This window comes from Anticarsia gemmatalis, chromosome 25 (assembly GCF_050436995.1).
Source record: "Anticarsia gemmatalis isolate Benzon Research Colony breed Stoneville strain chromosome 25, ilAntGemm2 primary, whole genome shotgun sequence".
NCBI classification, from domain to species: domain Eukaryota; kingdom Metazoa; phylum Arthropoda; class Insecta; order Lepidoptera; family Erebidae; genus Anticarsia; species Anticarsia gemmatalis.
The window spans coordinates 8,541,242-8,562,825 of record NC_134769.1 but is presented as its reverse complement, the minus strand read 5'-3'; the positions used below and the strand labels follow the sequence as shown (position 1 = coordinate 8,562,825).

General features: G+C 40.8%; 2 protein-coding genes across 2 annotated transcripts; both read left to right on the top strand.

Moving 5' to 3' along the window:
* The first annotated feature begins 1,498 nt into the window (after positions 1 to 1,498).
* Positions 1,499 to 8,545, top strand: LOC142983934 (C-type mannose receptor 2-like). Its single transcript, XM_076131147.1, has 12 exons — positions 1,499 to 1,638; positions 1,851 to 1,955; positions 2,031 to 2,171; positions 2,257 to 2,511; positions 2,863 to 3,090; positions 3,324 to 3,626; positions 5,335 to 5,562; positions 5,965 to 6,267; positions 6,387 to 6,614; positions 6,848 to 7,078; positions 7,370 to 7,597; positions 8,250 to 8,545. The coding sequence occupies exons 1-12, from the start codon at positions 1,581 to 1,583 to the stop codon at positions 8,444 to 8,446; spliced, it is 2,505 nt and encodes an 834-aa protein (XP_075987262.1). The 5' UTR covers positions 1,499 to 1,580; the 3' UTR covers positions 8,447 to 8,545.
* Positions 8,546 to 10,460: 1,915 nt separating this feature from the next.
* LOC142983883 (C-type mannose receptor 2-like) lies at positions 10,461 to 19,795 on the top strand. The gene is made up of 16 exons (XM_076131060.1): positions 10,461 to 10,557; positions 11,771 to 11,875; positions 11,952 to 12,092; positions 12,194 to 12,454; positions 12,795 to 13,022; positions 13,249 to 13,551; positions 13,669 to 13,896; positions 14,360 to 14,641; positions 15,109 to 15,336; positions 15,739 to 16,029; positions 16,465 to 16,692; positions 17,470 to 17,772; positions 17,890 to 18,117; positions 18,351 to 18,581; positions 18,869 to 19,096; positions 19,510 to 19,795. Exons 1-16 carry the CDS (start codon positions 10,500 to 10,502, stop codon positions 19,704 to 19,706), a joined length of 3,540 nt encoding a protein of 1,179 aa, XP_075987175.1. The 5' UTR covers positions 10,461 to 10,499; the 3' UTR covers positions 19,707 to 19,795.
* The last annotated feature ends 1,789 nt before the right edge of the window (positions 19,796 to 21,584 follow it).

Below are 21,584 nucleotides of genomic sequence, written 5' to 3'. Positions count from 1 at the left end.
ACTTTTAGCAGTAAGCAGATCGACCACTACCCATACGATAAGAAAAAGATTTATGGACTTAAACGCAATATTTGACAAGATATTTGTAATGTATAACCTAGCTCTAAAGTCAGTACGTCCGGAAAAAGATAAATTCGGAAGCAACTAGAAGAAACGCTAGTATGATATAGGTATTGTTGATGTTTCGAATGATTCATTTGATTTCGGCAATAAAAATAAATTCGTCAGGCTATTACAATAAATATTATGTATGTTTAATGTTGTCACAAGACGTGATCTCTGACCTAAGATCACTTGATTCTACATAAATGAGTAGGTAGGTACCTTCTAAGAATAAATATGGACTTTCTCTCTACGTCACATTTGCACAGATACTTCTAAACCTCGTCAAAAGTCATCATCAGCCTGGCCTTTCTTCCAAATATGTATAAGTCGGTTTCCAGTCTCACAGGACGCATCTGAGTTCCAGTATTATACGTGTAGCGACTGCCTATCGGACCTCTACAACCCAGTGCAAAGATCTTTGAACTACAGCCGAGACCTACAATCTATCGTGCTTTTCGAAACACCGAGGAACTCGGTTTATATAATATGGTCATCCATCTACGGAACTACCTCGGCAAGCGTAGCTTAACCTTAGATATCGATCCACGCCGGCTAATGTTGGCCCTATTATGGCACAAACTACATGCAGGACAAAAAAGGAGCCATAAAGGGTCTGAAATACAGACTGCAATTAGGAAGCGGACATCATGACACGTATACTCGTATTGTGTGAATGGAATGCTTTAGGATGAAAACGAATTAATCTTCTAAGAAATAGTCTTTTCCTCATCGTATGGTTAGTGGTCAATCTAGCGTCAAAGTTGTTTAAGCCGCCTTTGACGTGGTTTAACGACTGTTATCTTAATTGACAACATCCGGGACCGACTTTTTACGCGCCCTCCGAAGTACGAAGACGCCCAGCTCCAATATCACTATGCGGTCTCCCATCGATGGTATGACCGCGCCAAGATTTGTTTAACCCATGGATCGTTAACCTGGCCTAGTTTACATTAGATCGGCTTAAGCTCACATCTCCAAATGAGAGTTCTCGTTCTTAAAGCCTTTGCTCCTGCGCCTGACCTCTCACTGGTCGTGTCGGATATCTGATTCTGTCCCACCGAGCTTTGATAGTGAAGGAATAGAAAGTGTACCTGTGTATTCTACACACACTTGGACACTATAAACAAAGTCCTGCACCGTAGGCCAGTTTCAATGAAACTGACCGCCGTAGCCGGTTATCGGCTAGTACATTTTGTTATTGACTGTTAATTATTAATTAAGCTTAAAAAACAACGTTGGTCCCCGCTGTTTTTACCTTAGATAACAATCGTCACGCCATATTCGTGACCAAGGAAACTAATTATCCAGTATTTGTAACAACACGGCAAACAATTGGGAATTTACGTTGAAATAAATGTATTACAAGTTTCTGATAACAAAGTTCAAAGTTGTAAGTTAATCAGTAATTATGCGAGTATATAACACGTTGTATACTTGTTATATACCGTGAGTTGTGTACATCGTCGCGAGGCACGATGGTCGTCAATATGCATACGATCAGTGTTTGTGTCCTCGTGCTATTCGTCACCAACGGTAAGTGTTTTATTTTTCTCAATATTTATATTGCCTCCATTGCGATCCACAAATAATTGTTTCATGTTTTTGTACTTTTTGTTCGTTATTTGTGTTTGTAAAAGTCCCCGCGACACAAAAGCAATTCTTAGTACGGAAATTGTCTTTTAAAATTATTAATTAATCAATTATTTATTTTCATTACATGTAATACGCATTGTTTTGTTATATAGATGTACAAGGAAGATATATTTTCGAGTCTACTATACGTGGGTCAATAGAAACAAACAAAATCATCTCATCGTTTGAAGATGCGGCGTCTCAATGTAAAACTGAAGGTAAATATATATTCAACATGTTACATTATTGAACCATTTTATGAGGAATAACTTACATTTGTTTGTACGTGACAGGTGCAGTGCTAGCGGCTCCTGTGAATAAACAACTTCGAGATGAGATGATGGCATTCATCAGTGTTAATAATCACTCAACACCTTACTTCATTAACGCAAAGCTTGTACACACTCACAAACCACAATTCGTGTCTTCAGAAGGTTAGTAGGTATATCACTTGTACATACATAAGGTGTCAACTCACGTAACTGAGTCGTTCTACTTACTTGTATTGTTACGTTTCAGGTGTTTCACTAGACGACATGAGTGTGAGTGACATGATCGAGGAGTTAGATCCTCGTGATGGTGAGTGTTTGGCCATGGACAGTCGTACCATACGAGTGGTGTCGTGTTCTGCGCCGCTGCCGTACATGTGCTACAAGGAGAATGATATCACGACTCCTGTACCTGTCGCCAGGACCGCAATTACAGAACCAGTGAACCTCCAAACTAGTACACTTTCTCCTAGAGTGGTGACAGATTGTGGCACAACTGATACAGGTAAATAGTTTTATCTGTCTACTAGCTGATTCGTGCAGCTCCGTGTGAGTGTATTAAATTGTGGTTTAAGTTCTATCCATCGTCCCTTGCAATGTGTCCGCCTGCGTGTGTGTGTGCCTGCGTGTGGTTTTATATCAGTTATTTCATTACTGGTGGTTACTTTTACGCTCGCACACGTTTACCTGCAGTACAGATACCTGTACAGACTTTGCACAGTCGTTGTAAACCACATTTTTCCAATCATTAATTATAAACCTAATCAATTATCAACTCAGTTCAATTTGCGGTGAATAGTAAGAATGATTATATATGTCAGCTGCGACCAAATATTATTTACTCATTGTTTCACAGGATACAAGTTTGTGGAATCTACGGGCAGTTGTTACAAACATCATCCCGAGGAAAAGAATTGGGACGACGCAAGCTCAGTGTGTACAGCTGAAGGTGGTTACCTGGTCATCATCAATGATAAGAACGAAGCGAGAGTTATACGCAACAAGTTCTTCCCTATCTACGCATACGCTACATACATAGGACTTCGAGATTATAACGACAATGACATTTGGACGAGTGTTCATGGTAAGAATGACGTTCTGTTAAACAGTTGCAGACAGTACCTTGTAGAAAGACTTTTACCGTATAACGAAAGCTCTTGGAGTGATGGAAAAGTCCCCGCCCAGACATGAGAAACAAGATTGACTCAGGGTCTAACCCACCTCCTATCCCGGAAGGACGACCGTGCCTAAGTGCAGGTATATGTCTGAACACTTTTTCGTTGTTTTCCTTGAATAATTTCTATGTTAACGTTGTAGGTGATGATTTAAATAGTCTGTTCAACGAGTGGCACGATGATCACAGCACACAAACCGACATGAACTGCGGTATTCTAGACTTAAATGCCAGGTTGAACGACTACAGATGTACCGTGGAATGTTCGTTTGTGTGTGAGAAGAACCCGCGTGCACGAGATATTTCGGAGCCGGTACCTGTACCAGCGAGACCTGTTATTCTTGATTCAGTTGGAACTTCGATCGTTACCGACGCTCCCACCACAGAAACAGTCGTCCAGTCCACTACAGAACAAGACATTGTAGATTGTGACACAACTGATACAGGTAAATAGTCCAATATACTTATTTATGTACGTCGAAATTGAATTTCTGCATTTGATAACAAATATAATAAACCAGCTGACCCGCGCAACTTCGCTTGCTTCACATTAGAGAATGGGCGAAATGTTACCCCGTTTTTGTAACATTTTTTACTGGTACTCTGCTCCTATTGCCCGTAGCGTGATGATATATATTTTTTTATTTTAAACTTTGTACTTAGGTCACTATTTATATTTTGAGCCTTGACGAATCTGATTGTTTTAGACGTCGTTTGGTGCTTTCATCGTAAAGTTTGACATTTTTGACTACTACATTCCGAAGAACGTTTTGAAATCTGCGCTGAAAATATTTTCAATATCGGTGATTGAAAATTATAAGTGTGCGGAAAAATGGCATTAGGATGGTTAGCATTTTCGTGCAATGATTTTTTACGACTTTCGACGTGACTTATGGAAACAGTCGTGTCTATATCGACTTATTTCTTATTTTGGCAGTGAAGTCCGATCCTTTGAAAATTTTAAACGCTGATATGTAGAGTTCTATTATAATTATTTTTCCCTCGCCAATCAAATTCCTGAAGGTCGCCCAAGGTCACCAGTTGTGCCCGGAAAAATCGATGCTCTGCGAAAATTAATTATGCATTTTCATTTCCTGATACATCAGTACACAATTCTCAACATTATTTTCACTCTTAAATTTAAAATATTAGGCTACAACATTTCCGTTTAGAAGATTTTTTCTAAATGTACTGAAATATTTTTCACAATAATTTGCAAAGGTGCTCGCGCCGATTAGTGCAAATAAATGTTTGAAAAATCTATCGTTTTGGTTCAAAATACGTGTATCGAATCGTGATAGAACACGGATCTAGGATCTAGATGCGTATGAGCCGAAAAATAAATACCAGTCGACTTTATGGGTGCTTTAAGATGAACCAAATCCAGAAAAAGTTATTCGCGCTAGAGGCATTTCGAAACAAATGGTCCCTTGATTTTTTATAAAAACTTTATAACGGCACAAAGTGTCTTTAGAAAAATGCAGAATGGTTAATTCTTATTGATTTACAACCAAAAGTTTGCCCAAAGTCTTGTTTAAAATATGGAAAAACCACAAAATCCTACAGGTCGAGTTCCATAAAAACAATGTCAGCCTTTACGCATCTTGTTAAACAACCGGCTACTATGTGCACGAAAAAGTCTAATTAATGAGTATCTCGCCATACCGTTACAGTTTGACATCAAATGACTTTATTCAGATCCAAAACGTCAAAAATAAATACCGTAAACATTGATTTTTCATCGCCTCAAGAAACAAGTTATGCTTTTTAACACCCTGTTTTTGAGGGGTCTTTGGGAAAGAAAAAAAAATATTAAAAAAATATTTTGATCGGATAAAAATCTATCTAGATCATGCATAAGAATACCCGAGATCACGATAAAGTAGTTTTCACTCACACGTTTACCGTTTTTCATAGTTAGGCTCAAAATATAAGTAGTGGCCCACGTATACAGAGCTGTATAAAGGCGGACTTAATGCCAGGAGCATTTTCTGCCAGTCCTCAATAAATGGGCTATCTAACATTGAAATAATTTTTCAAATCTGAGCAATAGTTCCTGAGATTGTCGCGTCCAAACAAAAAACTCTTCAGCTTTATAATATTAGTATAGATATGTCAGCTGCAACTAAATATAGATAACTCTTTTTTTCACAGGATATAAGTTTGTAGAATCTACGGGCAGTTGTTACAAACATCATCCCGAGGAAAAGAATTGGGACGACGCAAGCTCAGTGTGTACAGCTGAAGGTGGTTACCTGGTCATCCTCAATGATGAGAACGAAGCGAGAGTTATACGCAACAAGTTCTTCCCTTACAACGGATACGCGACATACATAGGACTTCGGGATTATAACGACAATGACATTTGGACGAGTGTTCATGGTAAGAATGACGTTCTGTTAAACAGTTGCAGACAGTACCTTGTAGAAAGACTTTTACCGTATACCGACAGTTCTTGAAGGATCGCGCGGAGCCGCGCGGGTCTTTCGACCGCGCGGTACAAGATTGGAGTAAGCAGTTAGTATTGTCTACATCACCGCATACAGAACGTATACTGAAACCGCGCGGTTTCTCGCGGTTCAAGAACTAGCGCGCGGGTCGGAGCGCGACGCGCGGTATCGCGCGGTGATGTAGACGATACTAGCTGTTTTCTTCGATCCTGTACCGCTCGGTCAAAAGTACCGCGCGGCTCCGCGCGGTCATATGAACTTAGCCTAAGTGCAGGTATATGTTTGAATACTTTTCCGTTGTCTTTCTTGTATAATTTCTATATTAACGTTGTAGGTGATGATTTAAACAGTCTGTTCAACGAGTGGCACGATGGTCACAGCAGACAAACCGACATGAACTGCGGTACTCTAGACACACATGGCAGGTTGAACGACTACAGATGTACCGTGGAATGGTCGTTTGTGTGTGAGAAGAACCCGCGTGCACGAGATATTTCAGTGCCAGTATCTGTACCAGCGAGACCTGACAATGGTGCTGCAGGTGGAACTTCGATCATTACCGACGCTCCTACCACAGAAACAGTCGTTCAGACCACCACAGAACAAGACACAGTAGATTGTGACACAACTGATACAGGTAAATAGTCCAATATACTTATTTAGCTACGTATGAGTAAATAATTGAATTTGCATTTGATATCAAAAATAATAAATATATCAGCTACTACTAAATATAGATTACTCATTGTTTCACAGGATACAAGTTTGTAGAATCTACGGGCAGTTGTTACAAACATCATCCCGAGGAAAAGAATTGGGACGACGCAAGCTCAGTGTGTACAGCTGAAGGTGGTTACCTGGTCATCCTCAATGATGAGAACGAAGCGAGAATTATACGCAACAAGTTCTTCTCTAACAACGGATTCGCTACATACATAGGACTTCGAGATTATAACGACAATGACATTTGGACGAGTGTTCATGGTAAGAATGACGTTCTGTTAAACAGTTGTTGACAGTACCTTGTAGAAAGACTTTTACCGTATACCGTATACTCTTGGAGTGATGGAAAAGTCCCCGCCCAGACATGAGAAACGAGATTGACTCAGGGTCTAACCCACCTCCTATCCCGGGAGGACGACCGTGCTTTAGTGCGGGTATATGTCTGAATACTTTTTCGTTGTCTGTCTTGAATAATTTCTATATTAACGTTGTAGGTGATGATTTAAACAGTCTGTTCAACGAGTGGCACGATGGTCACAGCAGACAAAACGACATGAACTGCGGTGCTCTAGACAAACGTGGCAGGTTGAACGACTATAGATGTACCGTGGAATGGTCGTTTGTGTGTGAGAAGAACCCGCCGGCACGAGATATTTTGGTGCCAGTACCTGCGTTAGTGGCACCAGCGGGAACTGAAGGTACCTCATGTGGAACGTATGACGAAGGTAACTATTAAACTTCATATAAGTATCCGATACTTTTATGTGTGTGTATGTGTGTTCGGTAGTGTTGGTAGCAGCTCATTTCATCATTAATGATATGTACCTAATAGAAATACTGTTAATACCATTGTGCGAATAAAAAGAGTGGTCAGAAGTTTCTTGCCAGCTCTTCTCATTGGCCCTACCTTCCGAACTGGCGGTAAATTCACTCTCTGTATCATTGACTATCATTAGTGTCAGAATTTGACCTAAATGAATAAATGATTTGATTTTTATTTTAATGTGTTCTTACAGGATATAAACTAAACATTGCTACCGGAAGTTGTTACAAGTTTCACGGTGAACATAAGACTTGGTTTGAGGCAAACTCAACTTGCTTGTCTGAAGGAGGCTACCTAGCCGTAATCAACAACGGAGACGAGGCTCAAGCTATACATGACAGGAACTATAATACTCAAGGGTTCGGAGTTTTCATAGGTCTGCACAAGCCGAACAATGAAATTGGCTGGATAAGTATCACTGGTAAGTCCGCCCGAAGACAGATTTTTCGAAAAGATTTAAATTAGCATTTTAATTTGTGAATCTTATCTTTATATATTTAATTCTTCTGTAAGTGTGTATGTCACTGAACTTCTCTTAAACGACTGGACCGATTTTGATGATTTTTTTGTGTGTGTTCAAGGGGATCTGAGAATGGTTTAGATTATTAAAAAAAGTTTAAAATTTTCAAATTAAGGACTGAAAGAAGAGTGTAGACAGGACAACGTCTGTCGGGTCCGCTAGTATCAATGTAAAAATATTAAAATTTATAAAGACTAGACTAGCGATAGCCTATAACTAGTGATAGCCGAGTGGTTTAAGTTCGCACCTTCCATGCAAGTGGTCGTGGGTTTGTACCCGGGACAACACACCTATGACTTTTCGAAGTTATGTGTGTATTAGAAATTATTATCACTTGTTCCAACGGTAACAAAACAAAACGGCAAAACATTATGATACAAACTTACATTCCTGAGAGTTCTTAAAAACAGTTCTTGAAGGTATGCAAAGTCCTCAACCCGCATTGGGCAAGCTTGGTGGACTCAAGGCCTAACCTCTCCCTTTTTACAGGATCCTTGCCTAGCTGTGGATAATTTTATTTTTATGATAGTTAATTAATATCGTTTTATTACAGGTATACCATTCGCCGAATTGTATAACGTTTGGCACGTCGGACATAGGCCCTCTGTCCATTTGAACTGCGGCATGCTAGACGATGCTGGAAAGATAGATGACCAGTTCTGTGTAAATAGTAGACCGTTCCTTTGCGAAAAAGACCCAAAATCTAGCGTGAATGCATCTAGTAGTAATGCCATAAGCAGTAGTATGTAACTATATAAATAAAGGCTCGAAACTTTGTGAGTTTATAAGACTAATATTTCATAATATTAGTAAAATAGGCTAAGAGAATAAAAAGTATTTTTCTTCTTACTAAGATGTTTTATTTAAACTTGAAGCGCGGTTTCCTACACTTCTTGTACGAAGGTCATCAGCCTACACTTTTTTCCATATATGTTGGAGTCGGCTTTCAGTTTTACCGGATGCAGCCCACAACCAGTATTGTACATGAAGCGACTGCCTATCGCACTTCCACAACCCAGCTACCTGGGCTATAACAGGATAAACTTCGGTAAGATCGGTTGTCAGTCACTGGTCACTATGAATACAAGCTTTAATCTGCACGTTTGGCGCAGTGGTTTAAGCGGTCACCTCGCCGCAACAACCGTAGCGCCGGTGTGGTGGGTTCGAATCCCACCCGGGACAAATCTTTGTGTGATGAGCACGAGTATTTGTTCTGAGCCTGGATGTTAATGTATCTATATAAGTATGTATTTAGAAGTATATAAGTATGTTTATCAGTTATTTGGTTACCATAGTACAAGCTCTGCTTAGTTTGGAATCAAATGACCGTGTGTGAGTTGTCCAATAATATTTATATTTTTAATAATAATATCATCTTCTATGTTTTGTCCTTATCCCATGTCCTTTCTCTTTTTCTAATTGCTTAAAAAGGCCTCGGCGTATTGGTTTTGATTCCTCAAACGCCTTCCAAAAGTCGCCGGGTCTCTATAGTACCGAGATGGAAAAGACAAACAATGATAAGAATATAATTACACGGCAATGAATATTATGTATGTTTTTATATTTTTACAAGTGATCTCTGACCGCAGATAATTTTATTATTGTAAATAAATTGACACTAAAAATAAATTTGATTGATGATACGTCATAACTATCAGGAGCCTTGTAAAATGGGATCGGAAATCCCTTGGGACTTTTCATACGAGCTATTAAAAATCGACAAACTGTGTGTAATGTCCTCCTGACCGATATTTAGCTACGATGATCAGTGTTATTTAAACCAGACAACTATGCAGAAGACACTAAGCATTAGAAATCTTGAAATTATCAGTGTTGATTCTCTAATCATATTAAGCATGTTATTATACATAAAAAGCTTCCCATAGAATCGCTTTATTTATTAAAAAAACTTGCATCAAAATCCGTTGAATAATTTCACGTACCTTGCGAAATACCAAAAAACAACCTTAGCAAGCGTAGCTTAACCTCAGAGATCGATCTGTGCGGCTGTTGTCACTTACCCACGAGCTCCTCCTAGCTAAAATGCTACTACTGAATTAGTAGTAAATTAATGCAAACGGACTGACAGTAGGTCTGTTTAATATGTTTCATACCTTCCTACAATAGCATTACTTGTCATAAAGTCAATCACTACGCAGCTTCTGATAACTATTTAGTTAAGTGTATAGTCCATAGCCAGTTGTGCTCACCGTCCGGTAAACGATCTGTGGGTTAAGCAAAACGTTGGCGCGGTCATTCTATAGATGGGTGACCGCATAGTGGTATTTGAACTGGGCGTCTCCGTGCTTCGGAGGGCACGTAAAAAGTCAGTCCCAGTCGCTGTCAACTTATGATAACAGTCGTTAAGCCACGTCAAAAGCCTTTCGGGTGGCTTGAACAACTTTGACACTAGGTTGACCACCAACCAAACGATGAGACAGAGAGAGAGAGAGAAGTGTAGTATGAGTATCCAAGTGTGTTCACAACATATAGTAGTAAATAAATAGAGGCTGCCTGGCTCTATTTCATCACTCTGATAGAACGGTTGGACGGCTAAACTGACACGACCAGTGAGGTCAGGACTTAGGCGGCTTTACGTGCTCTCTGAAGAACGGATAAAAACACCAATATTTACATCAAAACTACGACCGAGGATGCAATTGGGAATTTACCCTGATAAATATAATTATATGTTTCTGATAACAAAGTTCAAAGTTGTAAGTTAATCAGTACATATGGAAGTATATAACACAGTAAATAATGCTGGAAAGACTGTTAGTTGTGTACATCGTCGCGAGACACGATGGTCGTCAATATGCTGACGATCAGTGTTTGTGTCCTCGTGCTATTCGTCACCAATGGTAAGTGTCCTTTTATATTAGTACTAGCTTTTGCCTGCGACTTCGTCTGGTTTGTGACTTAGGACAGAATTTTCATACAAACTTTCATCCCCTATTTTTCTCCCTTTGGGGTAGAATTGATCTAAATCCTTTTTTATAGGATATTCCTACGTCATAACATCCACCTGCGTGCCAAATTTCAACCCGTTCCGTCCAATGGTTCGGGCTGTGAATTGATAGATCACTATGTCCGTCAGTCACCTTTGAGTTGTATATATTTAGTTTATAATATTTATATCGCCTCCGTGGCGCAGTGGTTTAGGTCGCCATGACCATTGCATCGGGTCGATTCCCACACGGAACAATTATATTTGCGATCCACAAATAATTGTTTCAGGTTTCTGTACTTTGTGTTTGTTGTTTGTGTTTGTAAAAGTCCCCGCGACACAAAAGCAATTCTTAGTACGGAAGTTGTCTTTTAAGAGAGATAAAAAGGGAATAGATTTTTATAATTTTTTTTCATTACCTGTAGCGTGATTTTTTACTCGTACAAGTAGAACCATCGAGTATCGAGAGTTTGACATTTAAAATGTACTGCCAAAATACTTCCTACTACATCCGCTAGAGGCACTGATTAGATTTTCATACAAAATTTTTCGATAGCTAGCCGGTTGTCGATAGTAGTAGAGTTTATGATCTAGAGTAACTCATTGTTTCGTCACTTACTTCCGAAACTAAATATACGCAGCGTCTCCAAGACGGTAGCGAAACGGCGAGGCTATACATTTTTACTGATATGTAGAGTTTGTGAAGTTAGGCTCGGTAAAGTTAGGCCGTGTAGATTCAGAAGCTTGGCTATACATGAGATCTTTTTCACAGGGAAAACCTTATGTGGTCATCTTGACCACATCTATACTAATATTATAAAGCTGAAGAGTTTGTTTGTTTGTTTGAACGCGCTCATCTCAGGAACTACTGATCCGATTTGGAAAAATCTTTCAATGTTAGATAGCCCATTTGTCGAGGAAGACTATAGGCTATATATCATTAGGCTACGACCAATAGGAACAGAGTAGCAACGAGAAATGTTATAAAAACGGGGAAAATTATAACCCATTCTCTCTTATGTGATGCAGGCGAAGATGCGCGGGTCAGCTAGTCTTACATAAAATGTTTTTGGTGGGATCAATTATTTATTTTCATTACCTGTAATACGCATTGTTTTGTTATATAGATGTACAAGGAAGATATATTTTCGAGTCTACTATACGTGGGTCAATAGAAACAAACAAAATCATCTCATCGTTCGAAGATGCAGCGTCTCAATGTAAAACTGAAGGTAGATATTATATTCAACATGTTACATTATTATGCCATTTTATGAGAAATAACTTACATTTGTTTGTACGTGACAGGTGCAGTGTTAGCGGCTCCTGTGAATAAACAACTTCGAGATGAGATGATGGCACTCATCGGTGTTAATAATCACTCAACGCCTTACTTCATTAACGCGAAACTGGAACACTCTCACAAACCACAATTCGTGTCTTCAGAAGGTTAGTACATAACTATATCCGTGTTGATCACAATGATGACATCGTAAGTTGTCAAGTCACGTAACTGAGCCGTTCTACTTGCTAGTATTGTTACGTTTCAGGTGTTTCACTAGACGACATGAGTGTGAGTGACATGATCGAGGAGTTAGATCCTCGTGATGGTGAGTGTTTGGCCATGGACAGTCGTACCATACGAGTGGTGTCGTGTTCTGCGCCGCTGCCGTACATGTGCTACAAGGAGAACGGTATCACGGCTCCTGTCGGAGTACCTGTTGCCAGGACCGCAATTACAGAACCAGTGAACCTCCAAACTAGTACACTTTCTCCTAGAGTGGTGACAGATTGTGGCACAACTGATACAGGTGAATAGTTTTATCTGTCTACTAGCTGATTGGTGCAGCTCCGTTCGGGTGTATTAATTTGTGGTTTAAGTTCTATCCATCGTCCCTTGCAATGTGTCCGTGCCTGCGTGTGGTTTTATATCAGTGATTTCATTACTGATGGTTACTTCTACGCTCGCACACGTTTACCTGCAGTACAGATACCTGTACAGACTTTGCACAGTCGTTGTAAACCACATTGTTCCTATCATTAATTGTAAACCCAATCAATTATCAACTCAGTGCAATTTACGGTGAATAGTAAGAAGAATGATTATATATGTCAGCTGCGACCAAATATTATTTACTCATTGTTTCACAGGATACAAGTTTGTAGAATCTACGGGCAGTTGTTACAAACTTCATCCCGAGGAAAAGAATTGGGACGACGCAAGCTCAGTGTGTACAGCTGAAGGTGGTTACCTGGTCATCCTCAATGATGAGAACGAAGCGAGAATTATACGCAACAAGTTCTTCCCTAACAACGGATACGCTACATACATAGGACTTCGAGATTATAACGACAATGACACTTGGACGAGTGTTCATGGTAAGAATGACGTTCTGTTAAACAGTTGCAGACAGTACCTTGTAGAAAGACTTTTACCGACAGTTCTTGGAGTGGTGGAAAAGTCCCCGCCCAGACATGAGAAACGAGATTGACTCAGGGTCTAACCCACCTCCTATCCCGGAAGGACGACCGTGCCTAAGTGCAGGTATATGTCTGAACACTTTTTCGTTGTTTTTCTTGAATAATTTCTATGTTAACGTTGTAGGTGATGATTTCAACAGTCTGTTCAACGAGTGGCACGATGATCACAGCAGACAAACCGACATAAACTGCGGTACTCTAGACTTAGATGTTAGGTTGAACGACTACAGATGTACCGTGGAATGGTCGTTTGTGTGTGAGAAGAACCCGCGTGCACGAGATATTTCGGTGCCAGTATCTGTACCAGCGAGACCTGACAATGGTGCTACAGGTGGAACTTCGATCATTACCGACGCTCCTACCACAGAAACAGTCGTTCAGACCACCACAGAACAAGACACAGTAGATTGTGACACAACTGATACAGGTACATAGTCCAATATACTTATTTACCTACGTATAAATAATTGAATATCTGCATTTCATAACAAAAATAATAAATATATTAGCTACTACTAAATATAGATTACTCATTGTTTCACAGGATACAAGTTTGTAGAATCTACGGGCAGTTGTTACAAACTTCATCCCGAGGAAAAGAATTGGGACGACGCAAGCTCAGTGTGTACAGCTGAAGGTGGTTACCTGGTCATCCTCAATGATGAGAACGAAGCGAGAATTATACGCAACAAGTTCTTCCCTTACAACGGATACGCTACATACATAGGACTTCGAGATTATAACGACAATGACATTTGGACGAGTGTTCATGGTAAGAATGACACTTTGATAAACGGTTATAGACATTACCTTGCGAGCAGACTTTTGTCGTATGGACACGTCGTATTTCCTTGGCTGATACATTGACAGTTCTTGGAGAGATACAAAGTCCCCGCCCGGACATGAGCCACGAGATTGACTGAGGGTATAACCTCACTCTCATTCCGGGGAGAGACGTGCCTGGGTGCGGGTATATGTGCCTCAGAGAGCGTGTAAAGCCGTCGGTCCTGCGCCTGATCTCTTACTGGTCGTGGCGGTTATCTGTCCCACCGGGCCATGAAAGTGAAGGAGTAGAGAATGTACCTGTGTATTGTGCACACCCTCGGACAATATTAATAAAGCCCTGCACCGTTGGCTAGTTTCAATTATCGGATGAATATTCGGATGTCGGCTAGGACATTATTGTTAAATGTCTGGATATTTTTTCTTAAATAATTCCTATATTAACGTTGTAGGTGATGATATAAACAGTCTGTTCAACGAGTGGCACTACGGTCACAGCAGACAAACCCACATGAACTGCGGTACTCTAGACACACATGGCAGGTTGAACGACTACGGATGTGCCGTGGAATTTCCGTTTGTGTGTGAGAAGAACCTTCGGACACGAGATATTTCGGAGCCAGTACCTGCACCAACGAGACCTGATAATAGTGCTACAGGTGGAGCTTCGAACGTTACTGACGCTTCTCCTACAGATACACAAGAGATGGGACGTTGTGGCACAACTGATTCAGGTAATTAGAAAAAAGAATATGTACTTACTTTTTTATTCACAAAACTAGCTGACCCGTGCAGCTCTGATTGGGTGAATGTTGTCCTGTTGCATTTGTTTAAACGCGAGAAGCTTGATACTCTCAAAATAATTTGCCTTCATGAAACCGCGCTTGTTACAACCATTTCGCAAGTGTCCATCCTTCTGTCCATGTCCGTGTCCTGGCCTCGTTCATAGTTACTTTTGTTCCCGTGTTCCTGCCGGCGACCTACCTGCTGTGTAGCGTACTTGTATCCGTGTGAAAGTTCTTCACGGGCGAAATCATATATGTTTACGACGATAAAATACCTATCATACGACTATACCCAATTGACCCCCCTACAGATTTATTTTATGTACAGATTTAAATCGTTATTTTTGTATAAAATTCAAATATAAGACGGTAATTCGTCGGGTGCAAGTAAAAATTAATCACTCTTTGTTTCACAGGATACAAGTTTGTAGAATCTACGGGCAGTTGTTACAAACTTCATCCCGAGGAAAAGAATTGGGACGACGCAAGCTCGGTGTGTACAGCTGAAGGTGGTTACCTGGTCATCCTCAATGATGAGAACGAAGCGAGAATTATACGCAACAAGTTCTTCCCTTACAACGGATACGCTACATACATAGGACTTCGAGATTATAACGACAATGACATTTGGACGAGTGTTCATGGTAAGAATGACGTTCTGTTAAACAGTTGTAGACAGTACCTTGTAGAAAGACTTTTACCGTATACCGACAGTTCTTGAAGGATCGCGCGGAGTCGCGCGGGTCTTTTGACCGCGCGGTACAAGATTGGAGTAAGCAGTTAGTATTGTCTACATCACCGCATACAGAACGTATACTGAAACCGCGCGGTTTCTGGCGGTTCAAGAACTAGCGCGCGGGTCGGAGCGCGACGCGCGGTATCGCGCGGTGATGTAGACGATACTAACTGTTTTCTTCGATCCTGTACCGCTCAGTCGAAAGTTCCGCGCGGCTCTGCGCGGTCATATGAACTTAGCCTAAGTGCAGGTATATGTTTGAATACTTTTCCGTTGTCTTTCTTGTATAATTTCTATATTAACGTTGTAGGTGATGATTTAAACAGTCTGTTCAACGAGTGGCACGATGGTCACAGCAGACAATTCGACATGACCTGTGGTACTCTAGACAAACATGGCAGGTTGAACGACTATAGATGTACCGTGGAATGGTCGTTTGTGTGTGAGAAGAACCCTCGGACACGAGATATTTCGGAGCCGGTACCTGTACCAGCGAGACCTGTTATTCTTGATTCAGTTGGAACCGACGCTCCCACCACAGAAACAGTCGTCCAGTCCACCACAGAACAAGACATTGTAGATTGTGACACAACTGATACAGGTAAATAGTCTAATGTACTTATTTATGTACGTCGAAATAGAATTTCTGCATTTGATAACAAATATAATAAACCAGCTGACCCGCGCAACTTCGCTTGCTTCACATTAGAGAATGGGCGAAATGTTTCCCCGTTTTTGTAACATTTTTCACTGGTACTCTGCTCCTATTGGCCGTAGCGTGATGATATATATTTATTTATTTTATACTTTGTATACAGAGCTGTATAAAGGCGGACTTAATGCCAGGAGCATTTTCTGCCAGTCCTCAATAAATGGGCTATCTAAAGTTTAGAGAATTTTTCAAATCGGAGCAACAGTTCCTGAGGTTGTCGCGTCCAAACAAAAAAAACAAACAAACAAATAAACTCTTCAGCTTTATAATATTAGTATAGATATGTAAGCTGCAACTAAATATAGATTACTCTTTTTTTCACAGGATATAAGTTTGTAGAATCTACGGGCAGTTGTTACAAACACCATCCCGAGGAAAAGAATTGGGACGACGCAAGCTCAGTATGTACAGCTGAAGGTGGTTACCTGGTCATCCTCAATGATGAGAACGAAGCGAGAATTATACGCAACAAGTTCTTCCCTTACAACGGATACGCTACATACATAGGACTTCGAGATTATAACGACAATGACATTTGGACGAGTGTTCATGGTAAGAACGACATTCTGTTAAACAGTTCTAGACAGTACCTTGTAGAAAGACTTTTACCGTATACCGAAAGTTCTTGGAGTGATGCAAAAGTCCCCACCCGAACTTGAGTAGCCTCCTATCCCGGGAGGACACACGTGCCTAAGTGCTTGTTCACGTTGGAACTCGCGGGCGCGGTGGCGGTCGCGAGCGCGGGGACGTGGCGATTTGTGTTCACGTTGGCCGCCAGGCGGGCGTTTGGTTCAAACCGGCTCAAACTGGTTGAACTTACTTGACGTCGCGAGTGAATCGTGCCCGCCACCGCTAGTTCGACGTGAACACACACGAACATCTTCACGCGTTTGATATTGCCGCGAGCGCGCCGCGCGGGCAGCACGACACCGCTAGCTCGCCCGCTACTTAGACCGCGCGAACGGTTTACGTGAACACTTGGGAACTACGCCATATGTTTGATATTTCGCGACCGCGCCCGCCACCGCGCCCGCCACCGCGCCCGCGAGTCAACGTGAATGAGCACTTAGGTTAAATTCATATGATCGCTCGGAGCCGCGCGGGTCTTTCGACCGCGCGGTACAAGATTGGGCGCGGGTCGGAGCGCGACGCGCGGTATTGCGCGGTGATGTAGACGATACTAGCTGTTTTCTTCGATCCTGTACCGCTCGGTCGAAAGTTCCGCGCGGCTCCGCGCGGTCATATGAACTTAGCCTAAGTGCAGGTATAATATATGTATGAATACTTTTTCGTTGTCTTTCTTGACTAATTTATATGTAAACGTTGTAGGTGATGATTTAAACAGTCTGTTCAACGAGTGGCACGAAGGTCACAGCAGACAAACCGACATGAACTGCGGTACTCTAGACACACATGGCAGGTTGAACGACTACAGATGCACCGTGGAATGGTCGTTTGTGTGTGAGAAGAACCCTCGGACACGAGATATTTCGGTGCCAGTATCTGTACCAGCGAGACCTGACAATGGTGCTACAGGTGGAACTTCGATCATTACCGACACTCCTACCACAGAAACAGTCGTTCAGACCACCACAGAACAAGACACAGTAGATTGTGACACAACTGATACAGGTACATAGTCCAATATACTTATTTATCTACGTATAAATAATTGAATATCTGCATTTCATAACAAAAATAATAAATATATTAGCTACTACTAAATATAGATTACTCATTGTTTCACAGGATACAAGTTTGTAGAATCTACGGGCAGTTGTTACAAACACCATCCCGAGGAAAAGAATTGGGATGACGCAAGCTCAGTGTGTACAGCTGAAGGTGGTTACCTGGTCATCCTCAATGATGAGAACGAAGCGAGAGTTATACGCAACAAGTTCTTCCCTAACAACGGATTCGCTACATACATAGGACTTCGAGATTATAACGACAATGACATTTGGACGAGTGTTCATGGTAAGAATGACATTCTGTTAAACAGTTGTAGACAGTACCTTGTAGAAAGACTTTTACCGTATACCGAAAGCTCTTGGAGTGATGGAAAAGTCCCCGCCCAGACATGAGAAACGAGATTGACTCAGGGTCTAACCCACCTCCTATCCCGGGAGGACAACCGTGCTTTAGTGCGGGTATATGTCTGAATACTTTTTCGTTGTCTTTCTTGAATAATTTCTATATTAACGTTGTAGGTGATGATATAAACAGTCTGTTCAACGAGTGGCACGATGGTCACAGCACACAAAACGACATGAACTGCGGTACTTTAGACAAACGTGGCAGGTTGAACGACTATAGATGTACCGTGGAATGGTCGTTTGTGTGTGAGAAGAACCCGCGGGCACGAGATATTTTGGTGCCAGTACCTGCGTTAGTGGCACCAGCGGGTCCTGAAGGTACCTCATGTGGAACGTATGACGAAGGTAACTATTAACCATCATATATCCGATACTTTTATGTGTGTGTATGTGTGTTCGGTAGTGTTGGTAGCAGCTCCTTTCATCATTAATGATATGTACCTAATAGAAATATTGTTAGTACCATTTGGCGAATAAAAAGAGTGGCCAGAAGTCTCTTGCCAGCTCTTCTCATTGGCCCTACCTTCCGAACTGGCGGTAAATTCACTCTCTGTATCATTGACTATCATTAGTGTCAGAATTTGACCTAAATGAATAAATGATTTGATTTTTATTTTAATGTGTTCTTACAGGATATAAACTAAACATTGCTACCGGAAGTTGTTACAAGTTTCACGGTGAACATAAGACTTGGTTTGAGGCAAACTCAACTTGCTTGGCTGAAGGAGGCTACCTAGCCGTAATCAACAACGGAGACGAGGCTCAAGCTATACATGACATGAACTATAATACTCAAGGGTTTGGAGTTTTCATAGGTCTGCACAAGCCGAACAATGAAATTGGCTGGATAAGTATCACTGGTAAGTCCACCCGAAGACAGATTTTTCGAAAAGATTTAAATTAGCATTTTAATTTGTGAATCTTGCCAGCCCAGTGGCTTAAGTTCGCACTTTCCATGCAAGTGGTCGTGGGTTCGTACCCGAGGCAACACACCAATGACTTTTCGAAGTTATGTGTGTATTAGAAATTATTATCACTTGTTCCAACGGTAACAAAACAAAACGGCAAAACATTGTGATACAAACTTGCATTCCTGAGAATTCTTAAAAATAGTTCTTGAAGGCATTCAAAGTCCTCAACCCGCATTGGGCCAGCTTGGTGGACTCAAGGCCTAACCTCTCCCTTATTACAGGATCCTTGCCAGCTGTGGAACAATTGGTTAAATTGAATTAATTTGTTTTTATTATAGTTAATTAATATCGTTTTATTACAGGTATACCATTCGCCGAATTGTATAACGTTTGGCACCTCGGACATGGGCCCACTGCCCATTTGAACTGCGGCATGTTAGACGATGCTGGAAGGATAGATGACCAGTTCTGTGTGAATAGTAGACCGTTCCTTTGCGAAAAAGACCCAAAATCTAGCGTGAATGCATCTAGTAGTGATGCTATAAGCATTAGTATGTAATTATATAAATATAGGCTCGAAACTTTGTGAGTTTATAAGACTAATATTATGAAAATAGGCTAAGAGAATAAAAAGTATTTTTCTTCTTACTAAGATGTTTTATTCAAACTTGAAGCGCGGTTTCCAACACTTCTTGTACGAAGGTGTACATCATCAGCCTATACTTTTTCCATCTATGTTGGAGTCGGCTTCCAGTTTTACCGGATGCAGCCCACAACCAGTATTGTACATGAAGCGACTGCCTATCGCACTTCCACAACCCAGCTACCTGGGCTATAACAGGATACCCTTCGGTAAGACCGGTTGTCAGTCACTGGTCACTATGAATACAAGCTGCAATAATAATATCATCTTCTATGTTTTGTCCTTATCCCATGTCCTTTCTCTTTTTCTAATTGCTTAAAAAGGCCTCGGCGTATTGGTTTTGATTCCTCGAACACCTTCCAAAAGTCGCCGGGTCTCTAAAGTACCGAGATGGAAAGACAAACAATGATAAGAATATAATTACATGGCAATGAATATTATGTATGTTTTTATATTTTTACAAGTGATCTCTGACCGCAGATAATTTTATTATTGTAAATAAATTGACACTAAAAATAAATTTAATTTATGATACGTCATAACTATCGGGAGCCTTGTATTCTATTTTTATGGCTGCTACTTTTCCAATCCTGTAAAATGGGATCGGAAATCCCGTGGGACTTTTCATACGAGCTATAAAAAATGCTACGATGATCAGTTTTATTGGAACCAAACAACTATGCAGAAGACACTAAGCATTAGAATGTTATTATATTATTATACATAAAAGCCTCCCCTAGAATCACTTTATTCATTAAAAAACCTGCATCAAAATCCGTTGAGTAATTTCAAAGATATAAGCATGCATACAGACATAGGGACAGATGCAAGAAGCGACTTTGCATTATACTATGTAGTGATTCAACCTAATGTCAAAGTTGTTCAAGCCGCCCGAAAGGCCTTTGACATGGCTTAACGACTGTTATCTTAATTGACGTACCCTGACGACGTGGCGTGACGGAGACGCTCGATCAAATACCTCTATGCGGTCACCCATCTTTAGACTAACCGCGCCGACGGTTGCATAACCCACAGATCGTATACCGACCGGTGAGCACACCTGGCTATGAGTGCTTCAAACTACTATGTAGTGGTTATTCAATATATTCCTAATGTTTCATTCACAGTAGTTCTTGTGTTTCAGCTACGCGATACTATAGACCGCTTGCGTTAATATAATAGTGAGTCATCGCTGACATCGGGCTCTAGACTAACCATATCGCATGAAACGACAAAATTACGTTACACAGTTACTAATTTCCCGCGACATCATTTATCAGTAGGTCAAACGTTAATAAATCAGCCTAGCCTTTCTTGTAACTTTGTTAGAGTCGACTTCCAGTATCATCGAATGCAACTGAATACCAGTATTTTCATGTAGCGACTGTCTATCGGACCTCCACAGCCCAGATACCTGGGTTATAACACAATACCTCTACGGTAAGTATGTTAGTAAGACTTTCAAGCTTGTGACTATTGGTAACTGACTGTCAAAGATCTTCAAAAATAAATAAAATAAAGCCGGTACCCACTATTTTACGTACCTTGCGAAATACCAAAAAACAACCTTAGCAAGCGTAGCTTAACCTCAGAGATCTATCTGTACGGCTGTTGTCACTTACCCACGAGCTCCTCCTAGCTAAAATGCTACTACTGAATTAGTAGTATATTAATGCAAATGGACTGACAGTAGGTCTGTTTAATGTTTCATACCTTCCTATAAAAGCATTACTTGTCATAAAATCTATCACTACGCAGCTTCTGATAACTACTTAGTTAAGTGTATAGTCCATA

Bases quoted from the DNA above. Each gene is read 5' to 3' on its own strand.
- LOC142983934 (XM_076131147.1), top strand. From the start codon at position 1,581: ATGGTCGTCAATATGCATACGATCAGTGTTTGTGTCCTCGTGCTATTC. The intron at 2,172-2,256 runs GTTAGTAGGTAT...GTTACGTTTCAG, and splicing joins ACAATTCGTGTCTTCAGAAG to GTGTTTCACTAGACGACATG. The intron at 5,563-5,964 runs GTAAGAATGACG...TTAACGTTGTAG, and splicing joins CATTTGGACGAGTGTTCATG to GTGATGATTTAAACAGTCTG.
- LOC142983883 (XM_076131060.1), top strand. From the start codon at position 10,500: ATGGTCGTCAATATGCTGACGATCAGTGTTTGTGTCCTCGTGCTATTC. The intron at 15,337-15,738 runs GTAAGAATGACG...TTAACGTTGTAG, and splicing joins CATTTGGACGAGTGTTCATG to GTGATGATTTAAACAGTCTG. The intron at 19,097-19,509 runs GTAAGTCCACCC...GTTTTATTACAG, and splicing joins TGGCTGGATAAGTATCACTG to GTATACCATTCGCCGAATTG.